Source organism: Geospiza fortis, unplaced genomic scaffold (genome assembly GCF_000277835.1).
Source record: "Geospiza fortis unplaced genomic scaffold, GeoFor_1.0 scaffold361, whole genome shotgun sequence".
Lineage (NCBI taxonomy): Eukaryota > Metazoa > Chordata > Aves > Passeriformes > Thraupidae > Geospiza > Geospiza fortis.
The window spans coordinates 4,703,767-4,717,224 of NW_005054356.1; the positions used below are offsets into that span (position 1 = coordinate 4,703,767).

Consider the following 13,458-nt stretch of genomic DNA (forward strand, 5'->3'; position numbering starts at 1 on the left):
ACTTGCAGATTCCAATCCATTCACTTTGGAGTTTGGCAAACCCCAGTCTCCTGGCTGATGCTGATTCATCGCCACATTTCTGTGGGGAGCACTTGCTATAATGAAGAGCAGAAGACAAATATTTATTATCTGGAGTACATTATGTATTTTGGTTTTTTAATTATTTTGCTATTTCATAAAAGTGCACCTGCTAATGTCAGAGCAATTGACTGACGTCCTACAAAAGCATCTAGAGCTCACCCTGCCAAGTTCTAAATAATTCAAAAACTATATATGTCTAAATATACGTAAAATTCATAATGACTGGCTGCCACTGAACTGTTCTTGCTTCTACATATCAAAAGCACATGTTAAACTAAAAACTCAAAATAGTAAAAAATAATATAACTACTTATAGTAAAGTACTAGTAATGACACAGGTAGTAAACTGTTAGGTTCTTATAACTTTAGCTAAGATAATAATTCAGAAGTATTAATGATGGTAAAATTAAAATTCTTTAATGTTAAAGTTTCTTCTAACTGAAATTGGTATTTTAGTCTAGCAACTTTTTTTACATTAAAGCTATTTCCTTTACAATGACAGCTGTTTGTATACAACCAACAAACCCAGATTTGCTCCAAAATTTTCTTGGTTTTCAATCATTCTTGGACTTCCACCCATCAAGTTTTGCTTTTGTAACATGGAGAATGCATTGACATTCCTCACTGAAGCACCTGAGCCCACAGGGCTGTCTAAAGACATGGCTCTGTTAAAAGGTGGGCGAGTAGTCTGCACAGACTGGGGACTCTTCACACCTGTTAAAGAATTAAAAGATGCACACAACTGTACATGTTAAATAAAATATGCTATTAATGACTAAAATTAGTCTCATCTCTTTATGAACTCATATATTTGATCTTAAGCAAGCCAGGAACAGTTATGTTGCCTATGTTTTCACAACAAAAATTCCCATTTTGAACACATAGTTAGGACCTTTCGCAAAAAAAGTCAAAGGCAGTTCCCTGTGGCCCTACACAAAAAAAAAAAAGAACTCCCTTTTAATTTAAGTTCTGTAATGACATGGTGAGTTCCTGAGCACAGTGTCCTCTATGAACAATTAACCTACTGTGCTTCACAGCCAATAGTGCCAGTGGTCTTACATGCTCTTTTACCTGGTTTTATATTTTTCATTATCCATGCTTCACCTCCTTTGCTTATCTCAGCAATCCATTGCCCTATATAACCAAGAGATGACCAGTGTCATGAAAGAAAGCAACGACTGCCATGATGCTGGTTTATCAGCTAGGTTATCCTCCCCTCCTACTAAGGAAGGGCATTCCTTTTGATGTCAAGGAGGAGTAGTGATTAGAATTTACTGGCCACAAGATATTTTCACATAGAATAAGAAAGAAATTAAAAGCTTGTCACCAATCCCGTATTATATCCCTAGTCATCAGTGAGGGATAGAAATTCTCAATTTTAATTTACAGCTCACAAAACTTCTTTCTTGATGACTTGTCTCTGAGAAATCTACATTAGACAAAGCCAGAATAAACCATAAAACAAGGAACTGAATGTTATTCATTGTGTATATAGTAGGCGAGTGCTGTCAAGACAGCTAATAGGGTACATAATAGCCTATGAAAGCATAATTAGCTATTTTGCATTACATTTGTCCTTGAAGATATAGGAGATGAAGAAGGTATTCTCTAAGGGTATGAGGATGCATTATGTTTACATCAGGTAAGAAGAAAACCCTACTTTTAAAACACAGGGGGTAGATTTAATTTCTTACCCAACAGGGCATTTCCTTGAAATAATGCTTGCTTTGTTCCAGGGTTATTTCCATTTGCAGAGATAGCATTATTGTAAAACTCTGAACTAGTAAGATCACCTAGAATTGCATCCAAATTATCCAAGTCTCCATTCATCTGAAAATGATGCAGTAAAATACCAAGGTTATTTACTCTCATGTGGCTATACTTCAATTTTTACTTAGATCCTCACTAATCTTAAAGTATATGACTGGGAGACAAATGTTTTAATTCACTGATGCTATCTGGAGCTACCTTTTCACTTCCAAAGAAATTCAGATACCATTTAGATACCTTTTTTTTAGAGTATTTTCTTTAGGTAAGTTTGAGAATTAGCAGAAAACACACATAACGAAAATGAAAAGCACTTCTGACTATAAATATTTCAAACATCACAAGTTACAAAGATAAAAACACTAATGATAGTGAACATCAAGAATGTGTACCATTCATTGATAAATAATGTATCTATCATACACAAAGAGCTAATCGTGAACACTACAAGACATGAAAATTATGCACAGGTTTTTCCAGTCAGTTGGAGCCCTAACTTTCTTTACAAATTTGTATTTAAATCAGATAGAGCTTCCATAGAAAATAATTAATATATAGTGGATCGACATCTTCATGAAAGAAGCTTCTCTGAATACCTTAATTACATCTCAGAAGCAAGTACTAGAACTACATGTTGTGTACTACTACAGAGTTGGTAGTGACTTTTCCATAAGTAGTACTCAAACAATGTTGTAAGATGTTTTATTATAGCCAGCCAGTAGCTAATACAAAAAAAAAGTAGTGGGGTTTTTTGGGTGTTTTTTGTTTGTTTGGGTTTTTTGTTGTTGTTTTTGGTTTTGGTTTTTTTTTTGTTTGGTAGGTTGGTTTTTGTTTTCTTTTTTTTTTGTTTACCCAGTTATTACTGATTTGGGAAATTCAAGGCCTAAGAAATCTATATATCTTCAGTAAATTCTGCCATACTGACCAGTACTATGAAGTACTGACCAGTTTACTAGGAAGTTCCAAATCTTAGGACTTAAATACAAAACCATTATATACAGATTATAATTTTAAGAACACCTGCTCCTAACAAGTGTACTGCTGATTTCAGAATAGTTGCTCCATGATGCTAGTTTTCTGCATCACGACATTTCTTGGAATTCCATCTCTAGAATTTATTTATTTGTATTTATTTATACAAATTATATATACATTTATAAATTTTATTTTGTATTCATTTGAATGCTGGAGATATAGATATAGATATATAGATATATAGATATATTTGGAAGAACATATTCCCTCATTTAAAGAAAGAAAATGACTGCTAAAACCAATGAATGAACTAAACCAAATCATGGCTATTTCAAGTATTACGCATTTTTGTGTATTGTTTATATTTTCAAAACAAAATCATGTTTTACCTTTTGCTCTTGCATTGCCAACTAAGTACAGAGGCAGTTACGGGCCCGTTTCTTACTAAGCCATAAAACCAAACATGTGCTAAGATCTAATTTTAAGGAATAATGTGCAAATATTACCTTAATCATACCATAACTTAAAAACATTACTCCAGGACCTCAGGACATCAGATTTGGTTATATATATATATATACATATATATATATTTTTCCTGTAGTTCTTTTTGTTAGTGCTTTTTCATTCACAATGAAATCCGAGTTTATTGTTTCACATCATTTGCACAGAACCTTTTTAGGAATGTTTACACATGCACACTGTAGAATGTTCTATATTTAGTCATTCACTTAATAATAAAATATTGGTTAGCTCACTGACATCATTTTACATTATACTGTACCTCCTCTGCTGGCTCCATTTTTATTTTCATCTCTTTTTCTTGACTCGAAGTGGGAATTGCAGAACGCGTGCATTGTCCCATCTTATTATCCACACTTTCTACTTTAGGCTTCAGCTCTTTGGAAAGCGGTTCCTTAATATCATCTTTATCTAGTAGATATCTTAGTAAAGCATTGTTTTCTTTCTTCTTTGGACTTAGTTGTTCCTGTTTGACAGTGTCTTCTCCACAGGAGGTTGTGTTACTAGCATCGTGATATGTGTCTTTACCAGTAGCTTCAGCTGTGATCTTGGCCACCTCTGCTGGAGAATTACCATTCTGCAACAATTTATGTAAAATCCTGTGCTTCTCTTGCAGGAGCGACCCATGCATGTTTGAGGAGGAAGATACCCCTGCAGATGTTGATGAGGAAACTCCTGAAGGACTGGTAACGCTGGCAGAAGATTCTTTACAATTTGAGTCTAAAGGTGAGTTTGATGCTGTAGAATGTCCTCTTTCATCTGAGGAGCACGTAAGTAGCTGAAGGAGTTTTTTATGCCCTTTGCTCTCAGATGGTCCCCTCTGACTTTCAGATGCCTCCAGATTTCCCTCTTTACTATCTTTTTCACTAAAGAGATCTCTGCTGTTGGACTGACAGATGGAACTTTCCACTTGGTTGTGTTCACAATACAAACCAGAAGGGCTTTTGGAGTCCTGGATACTTGTTTTAATTTGCTGAGTTACGCTAATGTTTGGGGAATTATCCAATTTTGGACCCGGTGAAGAAAGTGTTGATAAAAGGGAATTTCCAACACCCTCACTAATGGCTTGCAGAGCACTAAGAGAACTGCTAGAAAAAGTGCTGTTGCTAGTGTTGCTGGCAGATCCCATAGGCGAGTGCATACCTGTATCATGTGACAGAGATCAAACTTATTAGATTACAGTACTACCTGTATGTACTCTTCCTTTGGATTATGTATGATTGCCACATTGAGTTAATACATGAAGTCAAGTATACTACATTCAAGTAACACATATAGGGTCATATAGAACAGTTAAAATGGATGAAAGATGGAATTCAGATAAAAGTGAGAAAAAATAGCTTAAAAAAAAGAGCTTTTATCAAAAATAAAATACCTGTAACTGGAGAATATTGGTGTGAACTCATTTTTGGACTCCCTCGATTCCTAGGAGATACGATTAGATTCTGTTGGCTGGAAGTTAAGCCAGGACTGCCATGTGGTGGGCTGCTTATATTTAACCCAAAACTGTTACTCTGATAAGCAGAGGACTGCATGCCAGTTCCAGAGTTCACTGGCCCCATATTCCCAGGGCTTCCAAATCGAGTGCTGGTGAGCTGACCCACTGCATTGGGATCTCCCATCCCATAGTTTCTGTTCTGCATTGGCATGGCTTGACCAGGTGACATGTTCATAAGACCGTTAACAGAATTTGTGTTTCCAGTCACAGTTGTTCTGATGTTTTGCCCAACAGAATTAGGATTTGGTCGATATCCATTTTGTTCTCTGTAAATTCAACATCAGCCCCAGAAACCCAAAGAAAACAAATTAAAACCTTATTTGGAATCATGTGGTACAAACACATTATTAATTAATTGCCCAAACATTTTTCCAAAAAAGAGCAGCAAGAATTCAAGCTTCCACAAAAGCAGAACTAAGCCATGACATTCATTTATTCACTACAGAAATGTTTGATCCTTTGAGGGCTTTGAGTTATAATCACATACAGTATCACTGCCTCAAAATGCTTTTATCAACGATCAGATTATTAATCAGATTTATCCATTTAAAGATCCTCCTTCTTTCATTCCCTTCCTGAGTCAATGCCTGACACCGTTCTACTGGGCACATTCACAGTGTGTGACCCTGAACAAGCTCAGTTACTAATTTTTCAGCACCTGGAGGCACTCTAATGCCAGAAGGAGACAGATTCCCCCCAAAGTGACATTTCAATTATTTTTGCAAAGAACAAGAACAGATCATAAGAAATACTACCTAAGGTACATTTCAGTTATGGATTATGCATCTGAGAGGGTTTTGTTGTCTTTTTAATTGGGCTGCAAAAGCACATGACTGAGCATCTCTATTTTCAGTGTTTCATCAATGCTACCACAAAAGACTAATATAAACATAGCACAGGCTTTGAGTGGGTATTGAGTAAAAAATTCTCTTTTGACTGTGACTGTCCTTCTGCACATAGTTAAAATGGGACTCTGTGAGGTTTACACATTTATTTGTATGCTATGCAGCTCGGTTTCCCAAATTATTCCCCATCTGAATTTTAATCAGTTAAAATATTTTAGTATGCTATTTTTCTCAGGTTGTCTTCAAGGTCGGATGTATTTTTTTAAACTGTGACACTTAAATTATAAACAGATACTACTAAGTTCACCTTTGAAGGAAGTGGGTAGAGACAAATCCATGGCGGTCATTAGTCACAGGATTTCTAAACAGTTTACTCTTTGTTTGTGCTGTCACTATTGTACCATCCGCTAAAGAAAATCTATACAATGGGGTTTCGGCATGACCTTGTGTATAAGCTGTAAAGGGAATACACGAATATAGTTAATATTTAAAATCCCAAGATTTATTAGTATGAATTATATTTTTGACATAATACCCCCCCCAAAATACAAAAAACTTTAAAAATAAATAAATGAATAAAGAAATGAATGAATAAATGAATGGATAAATGAATGGATAAATAAATAAATTAAATCTACTCAAAACCTATGCAAAGAAAAAGGAAGTATTCCACTATTTCTCCTCTATCAATAGAGGGAAGATAAAAGCGAACAAGATTATTTTGGTGCTGTAATATTTTGTGCTCACCAGACACAACTGGCAAAGTTCTGCGTTTGTTAAGAGACTTCCAAGGCTAGATTATAGAGCCCCTGGCTCCTGCTTGGGGAAGAATTTTTAAGTTTGTTTCAATCAAAAAATTGTGGAAACTATTGGTTTTCAATTGAGCTTCAAGTCTCATGTTAATTTAGGATTCATTGATCAGTTATGTTGAAGAACTTACAATGGAATAGAATATCCATTTGCTGACAGTATGAATTTCTCCTTATTTAACATCTCCTGTGCTTTAATTACTTTGTAAATCCTCCAAAAAGACTAGAGTTTGGAATAATTAGAAAACATTATCTTTCTTACTGAAGACTGTGGCTGTACTTCATTTATCTATCAAGGTTATCAAATTAGCATTACAAAATATGTGGCACTGGAATGCTGAAAATATTTTGAGCCCTGTGTCTTGAGAATAAGAAAAAAGCAACAACACAACTGTTATCACTTTCAGAGAGTGGTTCTTTAACAAAAGAAAGAGTGAAATAAAATATCATCAAACTAACATACCAAAATAAATACCATTTGTTATTTAACCAGAAAATAACATATAATGATAATTAAAAATGACATATCTTCCTAGAAATATAATTGTCTCTGTCATTGTTGTGGAAAAATAGCTTCCTTGAGGACCCCAGATCATGTATCTGGTATTTTCCATGTTAATTTCCAAAACAAACACATTGAAAAAACCAAACAACTTCCAGCAGAATTCCTCATTCTCAGGAGGTCATCCTCCTTCAGCTTGTAAATGAATCACAGCAATTAACAAAAACCATGGAAAAAAAGGAACACAGGCAGAATTTAGTATTTTTTTTCAGAAAAAAATGCAGCCCCTAGGAGAAGCAATGTGACCCAAACATTGTAAACTGATTTTTACCTTCATGATAGTGGCGTTTATTTGACCATGACTGCCCGTCATTGTGGCATAAGAACCTCTGAATACAGCGACGAATTATATCTTCAAAGCCAGGTCTCATGGAAGATCGTAATGAGTTTGTATCAATGTTGACAAGTTTGCCTTAACAGGAAAGAAAATATACAAGTTAAACTCTTTACGACTGTGACATTCTTTTTGTATAAATATGGTACATTTCCTAAGGCTCCAATATAACACTTTTAATCACCAAATTCTGAACATGAAGAAGTTATATTTATGAATTATCTGCCATATGAGAATATGATGCTGCTTGTTAAAGCATCACTATTCAAAGGAATTTATGTAACTGAGTAAGAGGAAGTTAATCCCCCACAGGCCAGTGTCAGAGCTTTAGAAAACAGTAACTTTCATCTCTGGTTACAGGCACCTAAGGGATGCACACTGAGTAAAATTTTAAAACTACATCAAACGAACATCATAAACACAAAGTCCCATTTAGATTATACAACTCTTTCAATTTAAACAGCATAAACCACTTTAAACATTAGCTCATGAATTGTATAAAAATATAAGCATTTTTAAAGGACTTCCAGTCTTTTAGGAAGTCCTAAATGACTTTCAGTTATGACCTAAAATAAATCTTCCAGGTAAAGGAAAGCAGAACGACAACCACTTGAAATGCTAGCTAAAACACAAGTAATGCTTTTTACCAACCTATCAAACAGCAACACAGAGAAGAAAATGCCTCCCACAGGCTTTATTACACCTCACTACCAACAATGGTATACTGTAAAAAGCAGTTGGGAATTCTCAGTATGAATTCTGTTAGTCACACCATATACACCATACACACTCCATTTATTTAAAACAAGAGCACATGGACAAAGAAGACTCCTTCATACCTTCCTCCTGGATATACTTCCTACCTGAAAGATCATGTCTTGTAATAAAGCTCTCTGCATTTGCTGGAAATACCCTTTCTGCAGTTGTAATACGACGTGCCACACAAATCATGCAGGATTGCAAATCTGTATTTAAAAAAGAATGTTTCTTCTTTCATCATCTCATGTTTTACTGTGTTGAAGAATCTAATAAAATAGCCAAAGCATCTTTTGTTGTTACAATGGAAGTACAGAGAGTAAGGATTAAAGCTGCTGCTTTCTTGAAAATGGTTTGCTAAACATCACAGAAAGATGTTTTCACAGAAAAGAGCTTTTCACAGAAATTTCTATGCATGACAATTCTGCAAAAATTCCTACCTTCCCCCTCTTCCATCATAGCCCTTGGCTGCGATAAAGCGAAGCACTGCATAGTTTCATATCTTTGACGAATATCCTGGTAGCCACCTACATCTTCAAAGAGGTCATGAGAGCTTTTCACCATCATCCGGCAATTGAATGTATGGCTCTTCTGTCTAGGTGCTTCATTACTCCAAGAAACTCCATTAACTTAAAAGAACACAGTAAGAATTCATACAGATTTTCAGATACAATCAACTCATAACTGATTGTTCTTAATTTAGATACCCCTGCTCCTAGATTACAGATAATAAAGGCTATTTTAAGATGCCTTCTCAATATACCATCAATATAGCTTGGTATAAAAATAGGAATATTGAGAACCAAGTAAAAAGCACTCTTCCTTTTGCATGTCACTTTAAGCCACTTGATGGAGTCCTGGAAAGTCATTCACATATTTTAAAAACAAGCAGTTCCTTCAGCCAGCCCTGTGGTATTAGGGAAGGTATTCCTTTAGTGTCGCTCTTTTAAAGTTATAGGTAAACAAAATTCAAAGGCTAAAGTAAAGTGTAAATTTCCAGCACATTTATTTCTGATGGCAAGCTAATGTAAAAACACAGTAGTATTTATCAAGATTAAGATATTCTTGTAGTAAAACAGTCTTTATATAACTAACAGGTTTTGAAAGGTTATCGTTTATGGGGTATTTTTGTCTTCTTTGATTGTTTTCAAATAGTCTAGTAAGTGTAGTAGATAAACTTTTACTACCTGAAGATTTAGGTAAGTTTTTAAGGAAGTCCTTCCGGTCCTCTTCATGCAAGATACCATACACACTTGTATTAACCAAATCTTCTTGTTTATACTGCAGATACTGTGTGACATTTTCTGATACAAATACTATGTTCCCATCTCGATTTACAACAAAGAGGAAGCCATCCAATGCCTAAATATTAACATGACAACATATCGTGTAAGACAGATCAACTAATTCTCAACATAATTTAATTTAAAAGTGTGTGTGATAAATGTCAATTTATAATATATTCACTTATTTTCAAGGATAGAGATGAAGTTTTAAATTCTTCTTTGAGGAAAATTGCATACGGTAGGTTAACATGTTCATGTGATATTCCATTCAGCTTTCACATTGATAACCAGCCTTCTTGTTTCATTCTTGATTCATATGAACACTAGATCACGAATTTGTACCGTTAATTCAATAGTTAGCAAATTGAAACAAGAAGTTCAGTAGGAACAAGCAGCAAGTCATGAACATGAAGACATTTCCACTATCAAGTGATGAGATAGGAGGAGCTAGCCAAATACTGTATGTTCTTAACTGAAGAGAAATTAAATATCTATGTTAAAAAACTAAGCTTCAAAAATGCTTTCATGAACTTGTAAATATCAGATTGATTTTCTAGGCATAAAGAAAGGCTATCTGCTATGTACCTTTGTTTACAGTTAATCTTGGGTTATTTTATTTGATGGCAACATTCATTTAAAATGCTTCATAATTTAGTAACACAAATGCAGACATACACATAACAAACCTCTCCTTGCAAAAACTCCATTTAATGTCTATCCCCTAGAAGAAATAAACTATTCCTTGTACAAATAAGCACTGCTTCAGTAGTAACTTGCTAATGACTGTTAGAGTAAATAAAGCACAGGAATACTAGAAAAAGTCAAAGGCTATTCTATTTCTTTCTACAGAGAATTTCAGCAAAATTAAGAAAACATGATAGATTTTATTCCTGAACCTCTCAAACATACTTCTGTATGGTGCTTGCATACTATTTTATTACTACAGGATTGCATACTTTATTGTAATATTTTCCCCTGCCATAAGTATTTGCTTCCATAGGGGTTTACTAGGGCCTAATTTGTACTTGCCTGTAATAAAAGAGGTCCCAATGAATCCTTGTCAATAACTCCTTGACCCGTGGATGATACATCAGCTTTCTGAACATCATCATCATTAGAAACTGCTTTTCCTGAAAGCCAAAAGATACATTTCTGTAAAGCAACTTTTCATGTGATAGCCACATTTTAATATTACGAGCCAGATCCTAGGGAGACTGTGAAATAAACGCAAAAAGAAGCACAAATGAGAGAGGAGGGCGCATATACTGTTGGCCGCTAAGACCAGAAAATATGTCATGGCCACATAACGCCAAAGTCTTTGCTCACATAAATTGACTTGGCAGTTGAAGCTGACATGATGAACTTGCTTTGTGAACATTTCTTGCTGTTTTTCAGGCACTGTCTGACGAATACCTGCTTAGTCTTTCAATAGCCATTAAAAACACATATATCTCATGTTTTTACTTTGATCAGCTCATTATCATTGGTCACAGTCTTCAGATGCCATCACCACTGCTCCTCAAAAAGGCTTTGATTCAATTAACAGCTGCGTGCCTGTATGTGTATATACGTGCGTGTATGTGTGCGCATGTGTATAATAAAGTCATATTTAAATAATCAAAATATCCTCAGTTAATTTATCACAGGTGAAGGTGGAATGGGAATTCATGCCACGCAGCAGAATTACAGAAAAAACACTGTGAGCTTTATTTTGTGGTACTTGCTGGCTGGTTAAGCAGACCACAGGAGGAGTACAACATCTCAACTCTCTAATGAAATATTAGAATTCACACAATGACACTACAAAAAACCTTAAAAACAGAAGATGATTTTTGAAAATTGTTTTAGCATAAGATGTGGCAATTTACCGCAACAGGTAAGATACACACAGCATATTCTGGTTTTCTAATACTTTACTGCCCAAATGACACATATAAGCTTGGGAGGCTAGTCATTGGGAGGTGGAGATGGGGGTGGAGTGGTGTTTAAAAAAATAAATTATATATACTCCTCACTCTATATTTCAAAACATGGGTCTTGCATACACCTGTCGGTTAAAAAAAAGTATTATATCACTTAGGTTTATCCTAGCTGACAGAATTTACCAAGATATGATGCATAGCTTCTTTCTCCTTTGTTGAGTTGGCTATATTCTGAGTCCATTCAATCACACTAAAAAGCAATTTTAAAAAATCCATAAAAATAACTTTCTCTGATTGGAGGCTTGCCCATAAGAAAAGGATAGGTTTCCTTGAAGTGAAAGGCAATGGCATGTATTCTTCATACCAGTGAGTATTTGGTATAGAGTACAAGCAGATGTTAGAGTACCATCTCCCTTTTTTTTAACTTGTCTGTGGTACAAAACTGGTGAGAAAGGCCGTACGCAGTTTTAAAATCCTGATTCCCAATAAAAAGTGATGATAAATACTTGTTTACTTTTAAATAGAAAATTACTTAAGGAGTATTTAAGGTTTGAATCAAGTCAAAGTCCAAAGACCTGCTCAGTTACATGGTATTGTGAAAAACTACTCAATTTCCCAAGTAACTACTGCTACAAGAAAAGAATCACAATGAAATTAAACTATTAATCTTGACTTAGCAGGGAACTGTACCTTGCTCTTTTATTTGTCGAATCTGTCTCACAGTTTCTTTTAAGATAGCACATTTGTCTGGTTTGACATTGAAATTGTCAATGTCACTCAGATTAGCAGATATCAGCTCAGCCAGTTCTTCAATGTATTTGCTTTCCTGCTCACGTCGACGCTTCTCACCACTGCAGACCAGACTAGGAATCAAGAACAGTATTTTGTATACTTATATACCATCCTATACAAAACGTGTGTTCACTCTGTGGACAATAATGTACTTCACTTAACACCCACCCATTAAACCTAGGCAGTAGTTATTCTTCCAGCAAACATGAATCTGAAGGGCAAATGTGTGTGTTGTGTTATGCTGCTGTTCACTTTGGGGTTTGTGTTTGTGTTTGGTTTGCATATTTTTTAAGAATTTTAAGTACAAATTGATGTCAAGAGAACAGAAGAAAGCTATTAATAAAAAAAATACTTCTGCTTTTACTCTTTTACTCTACTGTCAGATTTAATGAAAAGAGCAGCTGCTTTTGTTATAAAATTGTAGCACTCATACAGAAAGTATATTTTAATCTTAGAAATTGCTTTACAGTTGCTTAAAATTTACTAGACAAACAAAACTGAATTTTAGCTTCCTATTAACTCCCCTCAGTTTGATTGTAGAGAGATGATTACAGAAGGTGATACCTCATAAATTTCTAGGCATCAGGACCTAAATGCCATCTCAACATGCAAGAAGAGCAGAATCCCAGACAACCTAATGTTTCTGGATAAAATGTCTCTCTCAAATTCTTTTTCCTACCCAGGTTAATGTACTGAGTAAAGAGACCATCTACAGCCTAAACCAACAGGGAGAAATGTCATGCACAATACGGCAAGAATAGGAAAAGAAGGACTCGGGGCAGGGGTAAGAAAGGACAAGGGTTTCAAGGTAACTGAAAAAGAATAATCATTCTTTGAGAAGAAACCAAGTGAAGGAGTTAGGAAAGTACGCATGGATCATACATATGGAGAAAACAAACACATGACAAAGCAGGAGCTTGAAAGATAAAGAAAGCTAATGAAGGGTGACATTCTGAAAAAGAACTGCACGAGAGACACTGTAGAAAGGGAAGAGAAAATGGAATGGAGGACACTCATAAAATGACACTGGGATACAGTGGAAGCATTTAAGGTTCTCATACATGATCTCTTATAATGATGAAGGCAGTTGGCATGAGGCACTGGGGATGTATATATAAAAGGGACAAATATTAGTACACACAATGCCTGACAACGAATTTAATACAAGTTAATACTCTATGGAGAAAAAAAGAGAGAAAGAGAGAGAGAAAGAGGGAAGGGAAGGGAAGGGAAGGGAAGGGAAGGGAAGGGAAGGGAAGGGAAGGACATGTCACATACAGAAGCGCACAATAGTTAAGGCAGGCACAAA

General features: G+C 35.2%; 1 protein-coding gene across 1 annotated transcript in view; it reads right to left on the bottom strand.

The window, feature by feature from the left end:
- NCOA3 (nuclear receptor coactivator 3) overlaps positions 1-13,458 on the bottom strand; it is a 56,548-nt gene that overhangs the window by 11,003 nt on the left and 32,087 nt on the right. Inside the window, 12 exon segments of the mRNA XM_031059103.1 lie at positions 2-95; positions 607-795; positions 1,776-1,911; positions 3,608-4,488; positions 4,721-5,109; positions 5,996-6,143; positions 7,331-7,471; positions 8,257-8,358; positions 8,590-8,778; positions 9,337-9,511; positions 10,465-10,565; positions 12,048-12,220. Of these exon segments, the coding sequence (XP_030914963.1) occupies positions 2-95; positions 607-795; positions 1,776-1,911; positions 3,608-4,488; positions 4,721-5,109; positions 5,996-6,143; positions 7,331-7,471; positions 8,257-8,358; positions 8,590-8,778; positions 9,337-9,511; positions 10,465-10,565; positions 12,048-12,220 (2,718 nt within the window).